This window comes from Protopterus annectens, chromosome 1.part0 (assembly GCF_019279795.1).
Source record: "Protopterus annectens isolate FY-2018-M chromosome 1.part0, PAN1.0, whole genome shotgun sequence".
NCBI lineage: Eukaryota > Metazoa > Chordata > Ceratodontiformes > Protopteridae > Protopterus > Protopterus annectens.
Genome location: NC_056725.1, coordinates 1,278,337,037 through 1,278,360,766, shown reverse-complemented (window position 1 = coordinate 1,278,360,766; position 23,730 = coordinate 1,278,337,037). Strand labels below are relative to the sequence as shown.

At 42.5% G+C, this 23,730-nt stretch overlaps 1 protein-coding gene across 2 annotated transcripts in view; it reads left to right on the top strand.

Annotated features, from left to right (window-relative positions):
- The window catches only part of ZNF532 (zinc finger protein 532), a 700,664-nt gene that overhangs the window by 578,031 nt on the left and 98,903 nt on the right, over positions 1 to 23,730 (top strand). For both annotated transcript variants that reach the window (XM_044066159.1, XM_044066160.1), the window contains exon 7: positions 6,718 to 6,999. In XM_044066159.1, the coding sequence (XP_043922094.1) occupies positions 6,718 to 6,999 (282 nt within the window). The remainder of the gene's footprint in view (positions 1 to 6,717; positions 7,000 to 23,730) is intronic.

Below are 23,730 nucleotides of genomic sequence, written 5' to 3'. Positions count from 1 at the left end.
CTTTTAGCCTATCGGTTAAGTGTGAGAATGTACTTTAAATTTCTTCCTATCTCTTCAAAAGCCTTTATGTATCTCTATCATATCTTCAAAACGTATAGCCATTGTTTTTAGGCAGTTTTCACTTGATATTTTCTCTCTCGCTCTCACTTCCTCTTCCCAGACTACCGTGAGGTAATTCTGTAATGCCATTATTGGTATCCCTTACCTTCCCTCTTACCTCTTGGTAAATCTTCAGTTACCATTATTGGTAATTTCCTAAAAAAAATAAAAAAAGTCTTTCTGTTCCTTTCTAAATTTTTCCTTCATAGTGTGTTTCCTGTGTGTGTGGGCCATTGCAGTTTCCCAAGGATGGATGATAAAGACAAAAGTCTGACTGGGATAAAAAAATGCATTAAATTCGGTCATAAAATTCCATTTTCTGACTAGCATTCTCTCTGTGCCTACTGTCTCGCTCCTCTTCATTTGCAGGAGGGCTGTTTTATCTGCCACGCTTTTAGTCACCAAGCATTGGTAGATAAATGGAATAAGCTTACACTGAAATGTCTCCTTCCCTCCTCCTTTGGGAAGGCCATACCTGGTTCTCAGGACAAGACAAAACAAAAATGTGGATGGACATCTTCTTCTTACTCCTCCTCTTTTAGAGCCTCAGAGGTGAATAAGTGCTCTGCCTCGGTTCCGAGTTTTTCCTTGGTACCAAGCCCTAAAAAGAAAAGGACATCAGAGCAGACATCACAGTCATCTACCCCGAAGGATTCTTTGGAACCGTCTGTTACTCCGTCAGTTCTGACTCCTTCATTGGCTCCAGAACAGTCTTCTATACCAATCACTTCCCAGCCAAGGAAACAATATTGCCCTTCACTGGATTCTTCTGCGGACAGACCACCATCCCCCTTTTTAGATAGACCAAAGTCCCCCTCTGTGGTCTTTGTCCATTCTTCCAGGAGTCGCTCTGAAGTCGACGTGGAGAGGTTAGTGATGAAGATTCTTCGGGCCCAAGGTGTGTCAGGTACTGTATCAGCTCCTTCCTCTTTGGTTCAGGCACAGACACCTTCCACTTCCCCTGCTAACCCTTCTCCTCTAACCTCCACAGGTACCTTAGAGTCTTTGGTTCCAAGCTTCCAGAACTGACCATGCTGGTTCCGAACGTTTCTTTCTCATTGGAACATACAGTTGCTCTGAGCACTCCAGTTGTATCGCAACTGGAGTCTTCACGAGGCCGCATCCTGGCAGTCAGTTCCAAGTCATTTGAGTCTGCTCCAGGGTTTTTAGAGCAGTCTTGGTGCCTCTGTGAGCCGTCACAAACATGCTCGAGTCTGACTTCGGTTTCAGTGTGGACTTCATTGAGGTGGGGGGGGGGTCTTTGGAGCTGAGGCCTTCCTTTTCGGCCCTGGAGCACCCTTTCTCTTCTAGTGAGTCTGCATTTGAGGCCATGAGGAGCGCATTGGCTACTTCCAGTACCAGGTCAGTTCCTTCCTCTTTGAAGCCTCTGTCTCTGTCCGCTTCAGGTCTGGAGCATCAACCAACTCCTTCGCAAGGACAGTGGGTACTGCAGCTTCAAGTTACCTAGCAGGGTACCCCTTCTTCTTCTGGAACCTCCAGAGATGCTCCCCCTGAGGAGGTCACTCAGAAGAAATCATGCAAGAGGAAGCACCTGGACTCTCCAGAAGAGTCTGTCACAGAAGATACATATTTTGATGAAGGTGAAGGGTCCCCCAGATCACCTCCTGATTATGTCTCATTTGGAGACATCTTGGAAATACTTAAACATAGAGGTGGGTTGAAGTCCCTCAACCCTTCAGCTGAGGAGTCTATGTACCTGCAGGCTTATGGATCCCACCTGTCTACTTCTGCATGTCTCCACCCGCCGATCAGCTCATCGATTGATCTCTCGATGGGTGTGGAAGGCCCCTGATGCTACCGAGCCAATCCCAAGAGATCAGATAGAATCATTACAACCTTAGAAGACAAGCCTTTTTGGGCTAAGGGAGTTCCTGTTGATACAGTTGTGGTAGCGGCAGCCACTAAGAAGGAACTAGCAGAACAAAGTTCCTCTATCCATCCCCCCAATAAAGAGTTGCGGGTGATGGATAGATTTGGGAAGCGAGTTTATGCTTCACTTGACCTTTGCCGCATGGTCTTTGAACTACCTGGCACATTTTACAAGATTGCAGAGATATCTGATCAAGGAGCTGTTTGATACTTTCTCAGGAGCTGTTTCTGAAGAGGTACTGGATTTAGTCACCTCTCAGTTAGCTACCCTGGCATCCATTTCCAACTTGCCCATGAGGCTCATTTCTCAAGTTGCTGAAGGAACTCCAAGAGCAGTGGGTTCAGGAACTTCCATAAGGAGCCTTGCTTGGATGCACCTATGTGATCTTGCGGAGCCCTTCAAGTCTTCATTTGTCAGTGTACCTTTTGGCAGCTCTTCCCTTTTTGGCCTAACTGTTAGAGACACTTTAACCAGGTGTGGGAAGGAAGGGAAAACCCTTTCTGCATTAGAAGTACACTTTTCCACTCCTCAGAGACCCTTTTCTGGGAACCAAAGATGAACAGGCAAAATGTGATTCAGGAAGTCTCACGGGTCTTTACAGACTACGCTTGTTGAAAGTTCCCCCAGAGTCAGAGGGGGAACAATAATGGAAGACGCTACCATAGCAGCAGAGGTGGCCTGTAACGTCAGGGTTCTTGGGATTCCTTCTTAGGGAAACCCTTCCAGCGCTCCTGAATGGAGGCCTGATTGTCTACCTCTGGAGGCAGTCAGGGGTCGCTTATCCCTGCACCTGAAAGCCTGGCAAGAAATCACCTCTGATACTTGGGTGCAGAGAATAATTTCCAGAGGATATATTATTCCCTTTTCCCTTCATCCTCCCTTTTTAGAGAGATTCTCCACTGTTCCATACAGTCACAGGAAACAAGCAACTATTCAAATTCAAAAGCTGCTAGAAAAAAAGAGTCATCCAAGAAGTCCCACCGGACTAAATAGGATCCGGGTTGTACTCAAGATTCTTTTTAGTGCCAAAAAAGACAGGGAACTGGAGACCAGTTTTGGGTCTCAGCAAACTGAAAATCTGTTCGAAAAAACATATTCTGGAAGATCATGGTTCAGTCCATTCTTCTGTTTTTGGGAAAGGACGACTGGATGTGCTCTGTAGACCTTCAGGATGCCTACTACCATATAAAGATGGACAGATGGTCCAGAAGATTCCTTTCCTTCTGGCTAGGAACCAGTCATTACCAGTTCAGAGTTCTGCTCTTTGGTCTCACCACAGCCCCCAGGGTGTTCACCAAATGCATGGCAGTAGTAGCAGCTTACTTAAGACTGCAAGAATTCCGGCTGTTTCTGTACTTAGACAACTGGCTCATTTTTGTTACTACCAGGCAACTACTACTTACAGCAAAATAAAAGTTTCTACAGTTATGCAACCATCTAGGCATTACAATCAGCTTCGACAAATCCTCGCTGAAATCCACACAAAATCTAACGTTTATAAAAGTATTGTTAGACACAAGAACCTCAGTTGCCTCACTCCCTCTGTCTCAATTGGAAACTATCCAGACTTAAGTCCAGGCTCTGTTACAAAGAAACAGAGTTCTTGCATGTCTAGTGCTTCAAGCATTAGGGTCAGTGACAGCTGCCATAACTTTTGTTCTCCTAGCCAGGTTTCACATGAGAATATTGCAATGGCTACTTGTGGTACACTGGTCAGTCCTTCAGCATCTCTTATCAATGCCATTATTAATCACTGACATATGTCAAAGGGATCTTCTATGCTGGATTAATTCAAGCCAAGTTCGACAAAGATGCCTGTTCATTCCCTCTCAACCCAAGGCCACAGTGACCACGGATGCTTCCCCGCTTGAGTGGGGGGACATTGCCAGGGAAAGACAGTCCAAGGCACTTGGTCCCCAACAGAGGCCAATCTGTACATAAATGTTCTAGAGCTGAGAGCAATGCTATTTGCTTTGTGAGCACTTCAGGAGTCTACCTCTAGGAATGACTGCAGTTCAGACAGACAATATGTCAGTGGTCTGGTGCATCAAAAACAAGGGGGAACCAGATCTTACCCCTTATGCCGAGAAACCCTCAGAGTATGGCAGTGGGTGATCTCACCCAACCACTTTCTGATCGCAATGCATGTTCCAGGGAAGTCCAGTGTGATAGCAGACAAATTGAGCAGGTACATCCTTCTACCTCACGCATCGTCTCTCAATCCAAAAGTGTTGGAAAGGATTTTCTGATTATGGGGCCAGCCTTGTTGCGACCTTTTTGCCTCTCCTCTGAACAACAAATGCAGCAACTACTTTGCCCTCATCCCCCCCCAGAGGGGGAGTTACTGAGGGATGCTCTTCCCCTCAATTGGTACTCTGGTCTCCTTTATGCCTTTTCTCCAACCCTACTATTTCCCAAATTTGTACAGAAAGCAGACAAGTTGAAGAGTGAAGTCATCCTCATTGCCCCCTTCTGGCCTTGGCAAATATGTTTCCCCTTCCTGTGGCTTCATCTGGTACAAACACCATGGATTCTTCCAACTCCTAACCTCCTGTCACACCTGACAAGTATCAGTTACCCAGACATTACAAGTCTCAAGCTGATAGCTTGATTTCTCCAATTCCATTAGTGGCCATGCATGATATGTTCTGCTCCCCAGTTAAACACATACTTTTGCTGTCTCATAAACCATCTGCTCGCAAACTTTAAGTGAATAAATGGAAGAGATTCATTCACTGGGCTTCCATTCATGACTTTGATCCTTTTTCAGCACCAATCCATGAATTTCTTCACTTTCTAGCCCCTATTTTCAGTGATGGTGCTTCCACTTTTATAATTTAAGTTCAGCTGCAGCCATCTCTAATTTTCTCAGTGGTTTCCACGGATCATCTGTGGCCTCATACAGACTTTGCAAAGCCTTTTTAAGTGGTGCTCTCCTCTTAAAGCTCCCTTAAAAGGACCCTACTCCTCAGTGGGACCTTACCTTAATGCTGCAGGCCTTGGCACAAACCCCTTTCAAGCCGGCCTCTAGATGTGATGTAAAGTTGCTATCCTGGAAAAATATTTTCTTAGTAGCCATTACAAATCACAGTCCACAATAATCAAATAACCACAACCACAAAAATTCTGCCTAAAAAGGAGACCACAAACTCAAATGTAATAGATAAGTGCTTCTGTTCTTTTAATTAGTCCAACGGAACTTCATCTGATAACAAAACAATAAAAACTTCCACTCTATACAAAGAGTGGAAGTTTGTATTGTTTTGTTATCTGATGAGGTTCTGTTGGATTAACTAAAGGAATGAAAGCACTTATCCATTACATTTGAGTTTTTGGTCTCCTTTTTCAGCAGAATTTTTCATTCACTTTCATCTAGACCTCTATATTTGATTTTTCATAAGGATAGGGTTTCTCTCAGGACCAGCCTATCTTTTCTATCTAAAGTTGTGTTGGAAACCAGCCTTAATCAGTGCATTAATCTTCAGTGTTTTTCCCAAATTATTCTAACAAGAGGGAGTACAATTTACATCTATTAGATGTACACAGACAACTAAGGTCCTACCTTGACAGGACCAAGGACATAAGGAAATCTGATCAGCTGTTTGTTTCCTTTTCACATATCAAATTGGGACAACCTGTAAACAAAGTAACCCTAGCTAAATGGATTTTGGACTATTTCTTTTGTTTATAGAACAAGGGGTATTTCTTTACCTATACCTCCAAAAGCATATTCAACTAGAGTGGTAGCTACTTCTGCTGTCTTCCAGTCAAGAACTTCCATGGTTGACATCTGTGCAGCTTTAACTTGGGCACCTTCCCATACCTTTATTACTCATTAAAAAAATTAGATCTGGTCTCTAGGGGTAGAGCATCATTTGGCTCAATGATGCTCAGGAATATCCTTCCTTGATTCCACCCAGGGTTCTAAGTAGCTGGAGAGACTGTCCCACAGGTGATGACAGGATGAAGATTGACAGCTTCAGATAAAGAAGTTATGTCTTACCATAATGTTCCAACTGAGTTGTCCATCTTCATCAATCATCACCTCCCCTCCCGGTTTTCCTGGAAGAATGGACTTTCACATGTGACTTTCCTTTTGGAAAATAATTATAATACAGATATGGTCTCTTTCAATATCTTTACGTCTTTCATTATGTAATCAGCATACTTGATCTGAGGTGATCTACCTTTTGCATTATGGGTAAGGGATGTGTTTAAGAGTTTTTTGGCGACCACGAGCTATAGAAATGGCCGGGTCAGTTCCGAAGGATCAAAACTGAACTCACAGGTGATGACAAATGAAGGTGGACAACTCAGATGGAACTTTATGGTAAGACATAACTTTTTTTTTATGTGTTGTTGGTCTGCCCATGTAACCCAGTTGAGTAGTGCAATGCTTACTCTGCACCTGTATACTTATCTTAATTGACTTTGAAGTCAGTGTAGCTTCAGGGAAGGGAATATGCTCCTGTTTCAACAATGCCTTCAAGGGCTACATGCCCTCATTAGCCTATGAAAGTGGCATTGATCAGGTGCTGTTTTTAATCTCTGAGCTTGCTGACATTAAAATACAACCACAGTGAATATAACATAGCACAGTCTGCTTAAATGCATTCAGAAAACTGAACTCACGTGGTAAGTATCGTTTTTACTTTTCTATCAGAAGTACAGTGGCAGCATTTTTTTCTGCAGGCAAGTCATTAACACATTTCTTTTTTTAAATTTAGTCTATGCATGGCACTCTGAAAAGTATTGAAGGCCCTCCAAATCTGGGGATTAATTTACTGTCAAATACCAAGGCTGCAGTACCTGCTTCAGGAGGTCAGAGTAAAGAGGAAACAAAACCTGTCAATGCGACTGAGAAACTAGAAAAGAAATCTCAATCACCTGCAAAGAAATCTATACCCCTTAGAAAGACAACCAGCATCTGCTGGACTTGCTGGGATTGCGACAGACCATTCTCGCAAAAGGAGGTTTACATATCTCACATGAGAAAAGAACATGGCAAGGTAAGATATTGAAATTCACATTTAAGTGGAATTATCAATGTCTTTTATTAGATTGATCAAATGATATAATGTCTTAATTTTTATGAAACCACTGAAGTTAGTTTTTCTAGTTCCTGTCAGTATGTAATGTGTACCAAAATATTGACCTTTTTATTTAGTTGGGTAAACCTACTAAGCTAAGCACAAGTGCCTTCTTACAGGAGTGATTCAGGGACACACTGTTTTGTTGAGTCGCACAGAGTGACAGAATAGGCTGAGACTGTGGAAACAGAATGAAGCTTTTGTTAAACACTCATAGAATTGAGCTTCTCTTTTAAACTGGCAGTTTGTGTGTCTTATTTTCAAATACTAAAAAGAGTTGACAGCATAAGGAAATTTAAGCAAAAAAAAAAACCTTGCAGATACAAATTGCTACCAGTGAGCTCACTGGCTGCCTATTACCAAGATCTCTTTTCCTCCCTTGGTCCTTAATAATCTGATTTACAAAGTACTTCCCTTAAGAACAGCCAAGAGAGTACACTAACTTTGGTCAGACCCAGATACAAACTGACAATAGGAGAAAAAGCCATTTCCAAATTAGGATGAACTTTGTAATGACAAGAAATATAGAAAATATCCATAAATTAAAAAAAAAAGTAAGGTAGCACTTTCACAACACTGACTACTTTTTCAGCTTCTTAATATCAAGTACTTACAGTTGCAAGAAGTTTTCAGCTTGTATATATTTTATGTATTGTCTACTGTTGCGACTTCCATCAGGTACTCACATGTGCAGAAATGTTTCAACTTGTAGATTTTTGATGTATACTTTTATTAATTTTACTAGTGAATTTGTTTTGTTCTCCAAATTTTCTTTATAATTTATTCTTGTATATTAAATTAACGGTAGCATTGTGATCCTTGAAAATGACTTACTTTACACTTGTACCTGTGTTGAGGTTGAGTAGGGTAAGTAGACCAGCACATCTGCCCAGTTAAATTGTAAAATACATAAGTAAATGTGAAGAACCATGGCATACCCACCTACTTTTATAAACTGTTTTCAACAGTATTAGTTAATATTTTTTTAAGCAAACCGTGGTGTGACGAGCCTATCTTTTAAGTAAGATGTAGTTCGGGAATCTACAATTATGGTTGTCTTTGTAGGGTTGAGGCCAAAATGTACCCTAGTTTAGCAACACATTTCACTCTTTTTAAGAGCAGAGCTTTCTGTGTTTGAAGACTGAGCATACTGATTGAAGGCTTCAGCATCTGGAGGCTATGCTTTATGATTTTAGATTATTTAAAAAGCAGTGGTGAATGGGTCTCTAGCCTCCTACTTCATAACTTTCCAGAAGCTATATTGTTTAGGCAGGTACCCCAAAGGTATTTTGAAATTGCTGTAGTTAATTTTTGCACTTTCATAGCTTTAGCATTAGAAAAATCAAGTAGTGTCATTCATAGTAATAATAATAATAATAACAATGAAATGTTTTAGAACTGTGCATATCACTGACTAATGCATTGCTGTTTTCTTAAAGTGCAGTTTATACTGTTTGTAGGATAGTTATCCATGTGAAACAAGCCAAATTTTAAAGAACAGAAGTGCCCGTGTTCCATTGTGAAGAGGTTCATAAGATATATGTGCATATCTTGCCACAGTTAATTAATCTGTTGCTTGTTTTTTGATAAAGGAACTGGTTTGAGTCAGGTTTTAGCAGAGACCTGAGGTGAATAGCTCTACCACAAATATTAACAATGCAGCAGTTCGCTGACATGGCCAAGTGGTTCAGCAAGGAAAACATTTGGTAATATTGTTTTAAGCAGTAATACTTTGCACCAGAGTGTCTCTGCAGTCTGTAAAGACAAATATAGGCAGAATTTATACTTCTCACTTCAGAGCTCAGTTAAAAGTTAAATTCAAACACATGAAAGAGAATTCAGAGAACAGCACAGTGTATATGAAAAGCCATACCACAGAGTATTAACTATATGCATGTTCATGTGAAGTAATTTGAACTAGTTCTCCTACACAGCATCATAATCTCCCTTAATATTTGACCATCATGTTACAGCAGTGGTTAGGCAATTCCTATACCTTGCTCAGCTCATAGCTAAAGGTGAATCTTAAGATCTAAAGTAGTCCTCCTCCTTGTATTCCACACTGATTAAACCCAACATTGAAATCAATGCCTTCTTTGAGATGTGCCTTTCTGAGCATATCAAGTAATTGGAAAGACCCTAGAGATTCATAACCAAAAAGTCCTCTCTTTATAATACAACTATTGAAGTCCCTTCACATAGCAAATTATTAGGGATGATTAGTGGATGATAATCTTAAATTCGACCTGCATATGCAAAATTACATAAGAAAAACTTATCAAAGACTGGGGAGTTGCTTTATAGAGGCAAAAACTTGTCTCACCAATGCAATTGAAGCTACAGTTGCCACTACTTATCTCTTCCTCAAACTTGTTTATGGTGCTGCCATCCTTACTAACCTTTTGCATCACAAAAATCAAAACATGAACAACGCTATAACAAAGTTGCTAAATTTACAGCAAATACCCCTTTTAGAACCCACCATTGTGTAGCACTAAAAAGACTAAATTGGTTAGAACTACCCCATCAACAAACATATACACAGCTTCTTACCACCTATAAAAATAATCAGAATCTATATGCTTGTCCAGCACTAAATAACATTCTACACAGCTATGTTTCTAGTTGGTCATTATGATCCAGTGACGAAAAACTCCTGTCTGTCCACAAACCTATCAAATCTCATGGGTATTGTCTCTACTCGTACCATGCTGCTAAGGATTGGAACTCCTCACCTCTATCCATTAGATCAGTACCCTTCCTCTCATCCTTCAAAACCATTCTTTAAGACTTCCTAGCCTTTTGACTCACTTCTTGCTTTAACACCATGATAAACTATATCCCTAAATGTGAACAAATACCTATTTATACCTTACATCTCCTTACTGTCCCTTCTTCACTCACTTCCTTACTTCTATCAATTTTTCTCCCTTGACTTTCTCTCTAAGTATACCATAAGCCTTTTTTTTCTCTCACTTTGTATTACAATTCCTGCTTCTAGTCTATTAACTTACTAAGTCATCAAACTTTAATTTCTATATAAACTGACTAAAATTTCTCTAAGTATTAAATCATCATCATATTACCTTGTATCTGTTCATAACCAATGTTTTCATATTATGTCTAATTTGGTATAATTATTTAAATTGTGTTTGTTTTTTTGTATTTTTTTTATTATTCTTAAAATGTTTTGTAGTACTTTGGAATTTTTCTCCCCTAGTCTCTCCTGAAAATGGGCTCCTACCAAGTCGGACTTTTCTGGTAATCAAAAGTCAGTTAATAAGTAAATAAATTAAATTAATAAAAAGATCAGGGGCTTAAAATACTTTATCTTCTGGGAAAAACTAGAGGCTTTGTTCTTGTAGTCACTTTCATATAGACTATTTAAGGTAGACTTGTGCCTTGCTTAAAGGGATACAGTAGTCCAAGAGCTGTTGTACATCAGTAAATCAAACAGTCCAGTTAACACTAGGGCCAGAGACCTAAATCTACTCCATCAAATAAATAAGACTAGGAAGAGGGGTAGATGCAGTTCCTAGCCCTTCTCTGGAACAAATTCCCTCTCTAAATTAAGCAGTCTGACAAACTGTCTTTAAAAAAAGGGCTGGACAGCTGGATGGGTACTCACAAATTCACCCCTGGCTTGACTGGCCTGGCTCTCCTTGAATAGAGAAGCAAGGCCCCTGTTTAACAGTATTTGCTATTAGGAATTTTTATTTATTTTTTTTAAAGCAACCAATGATACGCCGAACATTGGTAACTCCTATGACCCCATGATAAGGTTCCCGAGAGGGTCTCACAGTGCACTTTGCAAACACTTGCTTAAATAATTTATCCACCAGTAGGGTTATTTTGTTTATTTTAGGGAAGTTCTGTCATGGGAATGCAGAGGCCTCTGACAGGAAGCATATTGAAAGTAAAATTCAAAACAAGAAATAAAATGCAAAGTAGAACTTTCAGAAAAGGGGTACCACATTTGGTACTGATCACACATGCACATTTTAAAAATAGCACAATTATATCTGTCTCATAATGTAGGGTTATCCAGAGTAATATACATAGATTGTCTGCAATAATTTAGACTGGTTCAGCTTCAAACAGTATTGCAGAATGAAAGATCAAAGACTGTCCTTAATGGAATCAATGATTGTTTAGATTCGTCCTCTACACCTGACAGAATTTAGTTAAAAAAAAAAGATGATTTCATACTTGGGGATGTTTGCATTTTTCTTCTGACACACATCTTTACATAATACACCAGGAGGGAGGGTCTACATAAGTTTGCTTGCCCCCATGCCTGACAGTTATTTAATGCCACTTGCACAGTTCAGATCACAATCCTAGCAGCCAGCAAATACTCACACTGTTAATTGTCAGCAGTGTCAGCGTTTCATCCTTACAATGAATAGTTACTGCTGTTAGCAGTTTTTAGCCTAACTGGCAACAGAAAGGATGGCAACATTTAAGAGTTAATTGCCCAGAGATCTTTATTTGAGTCCACAGTATAGCCTGTGGCTTAAATAGTGGTCTTGCAGCAGAGGCATACCATCAGAGAGTTTGTCACAGCCTGCCCCTTTCTCAAATTAATCTGGCCTCCTGGTCTACTCAGAGGCTGAACTCAGCAAACAAGGACCCAGGCTAATGCCATCCTGTGTTTTGACAAAAGCTGATGAGATCATTGTAGTAGCTGGACTGGCAGGTCCTGATTGAAGTCGGTTGATTAGGTCAGCCCATGCCAGAGCTCATGCCTCAAGGTGTAGGTGTCAGAGTTTGATGTTTTGTGAGAACCTGAGAAATGTGTACATGAATTCATTCTTAGCTAGTAAATCTGGTAGTAAATCCTGAAGCCAGCCCTTCTCCTGCATGCACCATTTTATTGTCATCCCTGTTTGTTAGTCACATGCTTGCCTTTGTAAGATGTCATGGTTGTGCTAGCACACCTGTGGGTAGTGCATGATATAGTACTGTGTGTCATTCAGTTTTCTACAGGGAGTCAAAGGATCCGGAGGCCAGTGTCTCTGAGATAAACAAGGTAATCATTTCCACGCTTTTCATCGCTTCCCCACTGGATGACTGTTAATATTAAAGAGGCCATGAAGTTTATGATGATCACATGAACTGGCCTCAGGTCACAATCCAGTCCCATGAGAAACACCTCAGAGCAGCAAGATTCTGGATACTGGCAAAGGCTCTTGGTGCCCCTATAGTGCCTTTTTTAGTCAAGGTTCAAATGGCAAATTCACCACCATAACAGGAACAGGCAAGCAAAAACTGAGGGTAATGCTACTCAATGCTAGAAGTCTAAATCTCAAAATGCACTCACTTGAGGCACTCCTTAAAATAGAGAACATCGATGTCTGTGCAGTGACTGAGACCTGGTTCAAGGCTTCAGAGAGCACCCCTGCATTACCAGGCTATAACTCATACCACACTTTTCGGCCATCTAACCTGGATCGGAACACCAAAGGCGGAGGTGTGTCCGTATTCATTAAGGATATCCACACCTCTAAGCTAGTTGCTCAGTATAATGCAGCCGAGGTTGTCCAAGTGCAAGTAACTCTAGGTAAAACTGCAATCCAAATTGTAGCTTGCTACAGATCCCCCACCATGCCCCAGGATTCCCACTCCTCTTTTCTTGATATACTGGAAACTATTAGGGTTCAACCAAACACCCTAATATTGGGCGATTTCAACTACCCCACCATTAACTGGGAAAACTACTCACGTACCAACTCCTTCACTCAGTGCTTTCTGGAATTCATAAATTCCAATGCCCTGGATCAACTTATCCACACCCCCACCAGGGGAGCAATATCCTAGACATAGTCATTACCAACATGAGTGACCGGTGTTCCACACCTGAAGTCAACTTCTCGTTGGTCAGATCTGACCATAAGCTAATCACCCTAGATATCCACATCCTGTGCCCCCCCCCATTAAGGAAACCACGGTAAAAAATTTCTCCAAAGCCAACTTCATGCTTCTTAAGACAGAAGTGGTGAACTTCATGACACCCATGCAGATGGACAATACAGTTATGACTGCTGAATCCTATACAAATGCACTCTATAAGCACTTACACGAGTGCATGGATCGTGTTATCCCAAACAGAATCAAGATGCTATCCTCCAAAAAAAGGAAGCCAATCTGGTGGTCCCCTGCCATAAACAAACTGTACAATAGAAGGAAGAAATTGTTGCAAAAGAGGGTAAAATCCCATGAGTGGAGGAGCTCCCTGGTCAGCCTCAGCAAGAAGCTGAGATCCCTTCTAAGATCCTCCAAACCTAGCTATGAAAACAAGATTGCCACTGATTCTAAGGACAACCACAAAGCATTCTATAGCTATGTCAAGAATCTCAATGGCAACACCCAGATCTGCTCTGAGTTACAGCACAATGGCACAAAAATTACAGAACCAACTGATATTGCCAACATCCTGGCAGATAGGTTCAGTGCTAACTTTACCCCCCTCTCACCCCCTAAAAGGCCTATATCTATACAGGAAGAATGCAGAGTCCCTGTAATCACAACTTCACAGGTAAAAGCAGCACTCTGTAAAGCCAAAAACACAGCATCCATGGGACCGGACAACATCCCAGGCTGTGTTTTACACGAACTTCAGAATGAACTGGCTCCCCAGCTAAGCACCTTGTTCAATCAGTCTCATGTCAGGCTTTGTTCCCATTGAATGGTGCACAGCAGCAGTTATCCCACTCCACAAAGGGGAAGCCACCACTGATCCTGGGAACTATCCTGGTCTGCAAGGCCCTGGAATGTATCATCATGGAATTCATAAACAAAGACATTGGTAACCTCCGAACTCTGGACCCCACCCAGTTCGGGTTTGTGAAAAGCATATCTTGCCTCCTGAACCTGGTCGACTTCTTTGAGGCAGTCACCAAAGCCATAAACGAGGGTAAGGTGGTTCACACAGCCTATCTTGACCTCGCCAAGGCTTTCAACACCATCCCCCATTCTGGAACTATAGCTAAACTCACTAAACTAGGTATAAATCCCCGTGTCACAAGATGGATTGCCAACTAGCTCACTGACAGAACCCACACTGTAAAAGTTGCTGACTCCAAATCTGATTTCAAACCAAGGACAAGTGGAGCTCTCCTGTTTGGTATCTACTTTTCTGAAGTACAGGCTAACACAGAAGGCCTCTGGCTAATGAAGTTGGCAGATGACTGCAAACTAGGAGCTATAGTAAAGTCCCCAAATGATGTGGACATCCTACAGAGGGGCCTCACTGAGACAGACGCCTGGTGTCAGAGTCATGGCCTCAAGCTCAATGCCAAAAAGTTCATTGTTATCCCTATGGTAAAAACTCTGTACCCATGAACTACCATATAGGCAGCAGTCTTCTTAACACTGAATGTGTGATAAGAGACCTTGGGATGCAGGTGGACAGTAGTCTCTCCTTTGATAATCACATTGCCACAGTAGTCAGGAAATCCTTCTACATGGCACACCTCATCACAAAAGGGTTCTCATCCAGGAAAAAGGAGGTTATTGTTCCCCTCTACTCGACACTCATTAGACCCATTATAGAGTACAAAGCCCCTTTTAGAATGTACCTCACAAGACGTCTGCAGCAGCTGGAAAGGCCACAGAAGTACCTCAAAAAGAGAATTACTGGCCTCAGACAGATGCCTTACATTGACTGTCTCAAAAAACTCCAGCTTTACTCCGTAGCATATCGCCTGCTCCGAGGTGAACTCTGCCTAACATATCAAGCTATGTCAAACCCAGAGCTTTTGGACATGCTACACCTAAAAAAATCCCAATCCCTCCGAGCGACACGCTCTAGAGACCTAAACCTTGTCACCGCAATAAACAGAACTTGCTGGAGTGATAGATTCCTGTCCCAGAGACTTCCCATACTCTGGAACAGGCTTCCCATCTCTGTCAAGCAAAGTTCCTCATTAACACTCTTAAAGAAAAATCTTGATGAGTGTTTTAAGTATAATTTTAACCACTAGAGGGTAGTATTACTTCTTGGGACGGAAAGGATGGAATTTTAATACAAGAATTTTAGGGATACTTCTTTCACTTTTAAAAAATCTATCTTACAAATTTTATTTAATAATTCTATTGATAGTTTGATATTTTTGCTTGTTTGCACACATTATTTTAAGTGTCTTTTATGGTCTGATGATTTTATTAAGTAGAATAGAGTTATGAGTATCTTGTTTTAATTAATTGCTAATTGGGAGGTGGGCTTTATGTATGATGACCTTATTTAAACTGCATGAAGGGGATGTTTTTTGTATCTGATGAAGTCCTATGTATTGGATGAAAACACACTGAACTGTATTAAGTGTTAATAAAGTGTTTGTTTATTTGAAGAAAATTGCTGGTATTCACTAATTTGTGATTACTATGTACTCTCCGTGTGCCCTGTGGTATTTGGATTTGGTTGTTGTCTTGTTTCGGGGTCTTTTTCTTCCTTTTTGTGGTACCTTGAGAGTGTCTTTTGAAGAAGTCTGAGAAGTCCTGTGTATTTCCTCCTCTGGAGCTAGTCATTAAAAATGCTATTTGAGCAGCCTGAGGAACCCTGATTATGTCTCTTCAGCCTTAAGAAGACAAATGCCTTGTGCAAGTCCCTCCCTGAATGGAAAGATCCCCTTACCACTCTGCATGTTGTTGCTGTCAGGCAGTAAACTGCCTGCTGGCTAATGCTGTATTCAAAGTCCACTCAAGTAAAGTAGTTGCCTCCAGTACATAATTTAAGAATACTTTCATTGCAGACATCTGTGCCGCACTCACTTCATCTGCAGTGCATATCTTCATTAAATATTGCCTCAGACATTACTCTGGGATTTGAGCCTCCTTTGGCAAAGCAGATGCTCTTCGTGTTTCACTGTTGCAGTCATCACACTTGGGTTATCTGCCTGCAGGTAGCCCCCAGTCAGCCCGAATACCAGAGACATAGTATTTCTGCGTCGGTTGCTGTCGTTCCAGTTCGCATGAGTGACGGTCGGCTGCTACCTGAGTTTTCATTTCTGAATTGAATCATCCTGAAGTCTTTAAAGCTAAGTACCCTGTTGGGGATCCTTTTTTCTTGCTGTAACCGATGTGAGAAAAAGTTAACAATTGTCTTGCCTGTGGAAAGCAAATACCACACCGAGATTTCCATTCACTGCGTCACCTGTTCAGGTCCAGACCAAGACGTACCTCGCTATCGGTTTTGTGCTTTGTTCAATGCCCAAACTATACGTCGTCGGGCCCTTATTGTCGGTAAATACTTTCGTTCTCGATCTCCATATTCCGAAATGGCTTCTGTAAGCCATCCGACTACTAATCTTCCGAAAAAACGTAAGTATAAAGACAGAGACAGACCACACAGGTCCAAAACTGCCGGCGATGCCTCCATTAAGCTAGTCACCAGTTCACCGGTACTCAGTGAGGTGCTTTTGCAGCCCCTGATGCCCGCTTCAGTGGATTTGCAGGCCTCTACCAAGACCCGTTCAGAGTTCGGTATGCCACGAGACTCTTCTTCGACTACGGAACCTACAGATGTCTCTACCTTGGATGGGTCCAGAGCCACTGAGCAGGCACCGGCTTCTGAGGAAGTTCTTCATACTACCGGTATTCAACACGAACCGACAACTTCTTTCATGTCTTCAGTTCTGTCTAAAACTACCTAGTTTCTAAGGTCAAGAGTATGAGCTACGCCTAAATAACTGACGACCCAAACTCAAGCACTTGCTTTCTTGCCACAACATCAAATGCTTAAAATGGCAGAAGACCTTATTATGTTGATTAGGGGAAGTCAGCCTTCCCCTACTAAGAGAGAAAGAGACCTGTCCCCAGCAGCTTTAACAGACCAAGAGTCCAACGACTCTGAAGTATCTGATTATGAAGACATGCCTTTATCTGCTTATGAGGATTCAGATGCAGAGGAATCCATTCCCTCTGCTTCTCCTCCAGAGGATTTTTCTTTTGGTGAAACCTTATGTACTTTAAGAGAGCATTTCCAGTGGGAATGCCAAGACTATCCTCAGTCCAAAAAGAGACTCAGAGAATTTCTAGATTTGCCACAACATAGGCCTTTAGCAACACCCCCAGTCCTGGATGTTGTGGATGATGTCTTTATGGAATCCAGTTTAATTCCTGATACTTTACTCCCTGCTCCTAGGAAACCAGACAGGTACTACAGAGTTCCTGACTCTCACAAATTCCTTTTCAAAAATCCTACTGCTGACCCAGAGGTCATCTCCCAGGGGCCTTAAGGTATCAAAGCAACTACAGCTAAAAATCCCACCCCTTTGGGCAGGTATTCCAGAGCTTTAGACAGATGGGGTAAGAAAGTATACACCTCTGCAACTCTCGCCATTAGGGCTTTGAATTTCCAGTTTCACATGCTGAATGTATGCCGCGTTGGTGCAGCGGTAGCATTGTTGCCTCACAGCAAGAGGTTCTCCCATTCGATTCTTGGCTGGAGTGCGGGGAGTGCCTTCTGTGTGGAGTCTGCATGTCCTCCCCGCGGTTGGGTGGCGTTTGAAAGACATGCGTAAATGGGCATGCCTTCGTTGAAGGTTGGACGTTGAGCTGGCACCTTGGCGTTTGTGAAAATCTACTGCCAATCATTAGCGGACCGGAGTTCCGCTGTGGCGACCCCTAACTGGGAAAAGCCGAAAGACAAACAAACAAACATGCTGAAGTACCAACAACATATTATGGAACTTATTAAGCAAAAAATAGCTACCTTTACAGACTGTGCAGAAAATAAAGAATTACAAGAGCTTATGCATTCTGCAAGCCAAGTCAGCAAGCATACTTTGCAATGTGGCTTTGACTCTCTAGAAGCATTTTGCAGGGCAGCAGTCACTGGTTCTGTACTGAGAAGGCATGCTTGGCTTAAGGAGCAGACCTTGCCAGACCATGTCAAATCAAAATTACTAGACGCTCCTTTGAACAAGGACAATCTGTTTGGCACCAAAGCAGAAGAGGTTCTTAAAAAGATTGAAGAAAAAGCTAAATCTATGCAGACAGTCAAGGATTTCCTGCAAGTACAGCCTCCTAGATTCAGTAGGCATTGCCCCTCGAAACATTGGTCCTTTCCTGCCACCTCAAGGCCATCTCAAACTAGACCCAAGGGAAATAGACCCCCAGACTACAGTCTCAGGGTATGCAGAAATCTAAGCAATGGAGTGCATCCACTTCAAAAACAAGGAGTGCTAAGCCACCCCCTTATAGAAAGAATTCACAATGACTTCTCAACTCCAAACCCCACCTCTGCCCAACTGCTCATGCCCCTAGGAGGAAAACTTGCCCATCTTTAAAAAAACTGGACTTCCATCACCAAAGACCAATGGGTCCTCAATGTTGTATCCCAGAGGAACAAATTTTACTTCCTCTCACTGCCAACCCCAAAAGGGTTCCCAGACCTTCCTCCAAACCAGTGGGCAGAGGCACAAAACCAAGTTCAATCCCTGCTCTTCATTACAGGCGATTCAGCCTGTTCCTGCAGAACAGATAGGTCAAGGGTTCTATTCCAGACTTTTCCTGGTACCCAGAAAAGAGGGCACTTGGCACCCAATCCTAGATCTTTCCATACTAAATACCTTCCTGGTGGTACCAAAATTCAAAATTCTCACCCTGCAGCAGCTTTTTCCTATGCTGGCCAAAGATGCCTGATTAGCCACCCTAGACCTAAAAGAAGCCTATCTGCACATCCCTATCAGGGACTCATGCAGGAAATATCTACGCTTCAGGGCAGGATCTATGCATTATCAGTTACCTGCACTTCCCTTTGGCTTATCTGCTGCTCCCAGAGTATTCAAAAAATGCCTGGCTCCAGCCATTGCCTACTACAGACTGAGAAAAATTCAGATTTACCTGTACTTGGACAACTGCCTGATTCAGGCAGACAGTCAGGAAATGCTGTTGCAGCACCTGACATTTGTAAAAAACCTTATAACCTCCCTGGGGTACACCATCAACTAAAAGAAATCAAAACTAGTCCTCATTCAAAAGATTGTATTCCTGGGAGCAAGCTTGGACACAGCATCCCAGATGGCATTCCTTACTCCAGAAAAACAAGCCTATCTGACGGACTACTTCACTCAAATGGCCACCAGAACCCAGCTATCCGCAAGGAAAATCCTGCAGGCCCTAGGGTTCATGGCCTCTTACATCCTGCTAATTACATATGCCAGACTGCATATGAGGAAACTTCAATGGTACTTAAAAAGTCTTTGGTGCCAACATTTTCAGGACCTGGAAACTGTCATTCCTAGCATAACTTGTCTAAGGACAGAGTTTCTTTGGTGGATCACTGAAGAAGACAAAGGTGCCGAAACCGGTCTGATTTTGTATGGTGTTGCCACAATAAAGAAGATTTGCCTTACTCATATGGTGCTGGCTTTTGATTTTGCATAATACTGAGGATTTTTGGCCTTTGCACCAGCCTCACTTGCGGTGACGTGTTCTTGGATTCAGCAGCATGCAACCACAACAAGGGACTTCCCTTTACTCAACCCCACACCACCCAGACCCTAACCACAGATGCATCAGACTATGCCTGGGGGGCACACCTGGATGAAAAGTGCATTCAGGGCCACTGGAGCCCAAGTCAAATTCATCTGCACATCAACCAAAAAGAGATGCTAGCTGTTCAGCATGCTCTAACAGCTTTCAGATCCTTACTCTCACCAGGACCTCTGCTAATAAAAACAGACAACACCACAGTTATGTGGTACATCAACAAGCAGAGGGGATCCCACTCTTACCCACTCTGCAGGTTATTAATGGCCGTGTGGAACATGGCCTTGGACATGCAGGTCCATCTGCAAGCTCAATTCCTGCCAGGCAAACAAAACTCACTAGCAGACGACTTAAGCAGAAATTTCCTAGACCCACACAAGTGACAATTAGAGCCCAGCACCTTCAGCCTTCTGATTCAGAAATGGGGGACCCCCAGAGGTGGATCACTTTGCCTCCCCCTGCAATCACCAGCTCAGCAGGTTCTACACCATGACACATCACAGCAGGGCCTGGAAAATAGATGCCCTATCCTTCCAGTGGGTAAACCTCTCAATCTATGCATTTCCCTCTCTGCCCCTTCTCTCAAGAATATTGCTCAACATAAGACAGGACAGACCAAGGACAATCCTGACTGCCCCGGACTGGCCACACCAGCACTGGTACCCACTACTGCACAGCCTGTCACCGGTGCCACCCTGGCATCTACCCCAGAGCCCGACCCTCCTCACTCAGCAGCGGGGACAGATCTTGCATCCGCAACTGCAAACCCTGAATCCTGCAGCCTGGCTTATTCCTTGAATTCTCCCCTAGTGACCAGCCTAAGCAAGCAGGTGCTGGACGTCATTCTTGAAGCCAGAAGACCCAGTACAAGAAAATTCTGTGCTGATAAGTGGAAAAGGCATTGCTCCTGGATTCAGTCTAAAGGAGAGGACACAACTCTGCCCTCCCTACCTCTAATCCTGGATTACTTAGCAGATCTACTCCATAGAGGCCTATCCTTCTCCTCCATTAAGATCCATGCCTCTGCCATCTCGGCTCATTACAACACTGAGCCACCCCTCTTCTCTCACCCTCTCATCAGACAGTTCCTGAGAGGGGAAAACAACTTAAAGCCCCCAAGGAGAGCACCCACCCCTGCTTGGGACCTTAACTTTGTACTGGAAAAGCTCACATTACCCCCTTTTTTAGCCTGCAGTGTCAGCAGAGTTAAAATTCCTCTGTTGGAAAACAGCATTGCTTCTGGTCATCACTTCAGCTAGAAGAGTGTCTGAACTACAAACACTTATGGCCGTGGAACCCTTCATTATTGTTTATGCTGACAGGGTCTCCCTCAGGACTAATCCTTCCTTTATGCCTAAAGTGGTGTCCAGTGTGGCTCTCAACCAATCTATCCATTTGCCAACCTTCTTCCCTAATCCTCAAAATAAAGGGGAAAGGATCCTGCACTCCTTGGACGTGTACAGACAGCTCAGTTTCTACCTGGATAGGACTAAGCCCTTCAGGAAGTCTGACCTGTTATTACCCAGTTTTGCACCAGGGGAAGAGGGCAAGGCCATTTCAAAACAGACAATTTCCAAATGGATAGCATACTGCATCCATTTCTGCTACAAACACCATGGGAAACCAACCCCTCAGGGGGGCCAGAACACATTCCACTAGGGCAACTTCTACCTCTACAGCATTCCTTAGAGGAGTCCCTACCAGGGACATTGTGAAGGCTGCTACCTGAAGTTCTGTACACACATTCACCAAGCATTACCACCTGCCTATATTTTCCAAATCCAGGGCCGGTTTCGCAACAGCAGTCCTTCAGGGCATACTAGCCAGCCCAAACTCTTCTTGACTGTTTCCACCCTTTCTTCATCTTTGGAAATCAACCCAAGTGTGATGACTGCAACAGTGAAAGATGAAGAACATAGTACAGTTGTGCACACTTACCTTAAATGTAGATGTTCAAGTGTATTCACTGTTGCAGTCCTGGTTTCCCTCCCTCTCTCTCCTCTATGTGTATATTACTCACCCTTTGCAGGGGTATTGGTATTTACTTTTTACTGGTGGTGATTTTCCCACCATAGCTTAGCTTCCTATTGGGGGGCTCCTGACATTTAGGGTAAGAAATACTGATGTAATGGCGTTGGCTGCCTGTTTTTATACCCCTGACGACTTGACATCAGTCCTGGAGCCACAGCAACTGACGCAAAAATACTAAGTCTCTGGTATTCGGGCCGACTGAGGGCTACCTGCAGGCAGATAACCCAAGTGTGATGACTGCAACAGTGAATACAGTCGAACATCTACATTTATGGTAAGGGTACACAACTGTACTTTCTTTAAGGCTCCGTTTTCAGAGCTCTGTTTTTCCACCGTTGTGATTTACTGCCATGAAATCCATTCAACTACTGAATGTATCACTGAAGATCCTTTTCTGTCATTTAATACAGTAAGAATGCATCTGTTTTGTAAAAATAGTCTGTCAGAGCAGTTTGCAAAGGTGAGAACATCAGAAGAAACAAAAATAAGTTGTCACTGCATAAGGCAAAGGCGTGTTTTTGTTTTTAAACAAGTCATCTTTGCTGTTTAATCACTGCATATTTTAGAATTTCACAATACTAGGCCATATCGACCATACCTCACAATGCAAATTGTGTAGGCCTACCTCCTTTTCAGAGAAGCCAGACAAACAAAACCATTATTTTTCTGGCAAACTAGGTGCTAAAAAGAGATTACTGGAAAGAAATAGCAACAAGAAATGGGGTCATTTCAAAGAAAAGGACAGACAAGACAGTACATAGTGATTACGACCCCATTCCTTCCCATCTTTCCCTCCCTCCAGACAGTATATCTACAATCCTGTCCTGCAGACTGCTTCTCAGTATTTCCCTTAGGCAAAAGATTGTATCAGACTCTTGGAGGGTAAACACTCAAGGGGTCATAGAACCAGTTTAAATCAAAGGTACTAGAGCCTCTATTACAGAATATTTCTGGTACCAAAGAAAGATACCTTTTGGAAGCTAGTACTAGAACTTCCCTTTCTAAATCTGTATACCGAGGTACCAGATTTCAAAATATTGACCCTGCAGAACCTGATTATATCGAAGCCGCCAATTCCTAACCAAGGCAGCTAGAATCTCCATAGCCAATTCCCAGCTAATCTCCACCCTACTCTATGCATCACCCATACTTACCAACCTAAGGCAGACAGACCTGCACAAGCTGGATGCTTGTTACAACAAAATTGTTAAATTTGCCACTGGAACCTCCTGCCGCAGCCATCAATGTATCTCCCTTAAAGAACTAAACTGGCTAGAACTCCCACAACTCCTTCACTTTAATCAACTCACCCTCGCTCATAAACTTATTAACCACCCCTTAACATCCCTTCCCTTCAAACCCTTCTCCAACCCTATCACTCCACTAGACCCCTAAGATCAAGCAACAGGAATCAACTCACTGTTATCAAACCCAAAAACTCAGCAGGAGAAGCCATATTTTCATGTACCATATCTAAACTTTGGAACAATCTTCCACCCTCTATAACTACTCTACCTTCCAGCAGCCCTTTCAAGACTGCACTCAAATTCCACTTAAATTTGCACTGGTTTTGTCCCTGTTCTAATCTAGATGAACACCCCCACCCTTACTCCCCCCCACCTAGACTCTTAACCCAACTATACTACCGCCACTACTAACCACAGTCAGAATTAGCTAGTTGTCTTTACATACTTTAAAGTCATGTCTGACAGCTTTATTACTAATATTATAAACAACAAGAAACGATCTTAACTTGCAACATTTACTGTATATACTGTTGATAATCAATATCTTGTTATTGTATTAAATCCAACAACCTGTAATGTTGTTTACTATTGCTGCAACTTTGTATCTCTATTTATCATGTACATGATGTGGAACTTTTCTCCCTGGACATCCGCTGAAAAAGGACCTGCGTCCAGTCGGAATTTCCCGGTAAACAAATGTAAATAAATAAATAAATCTCTCATTTCTCCCATGAGTGACATAACAACGCTAGAATTAAAAAATGCTTACTGTCATATTCCCACAGCAGCAGGCTTCAGGAAATATCTAATGTTCTCTGTTTTTGGGTCAGTTTATTATTTCTCTGCTTTACTCTTTGGATTATCTATGACTCCAAGG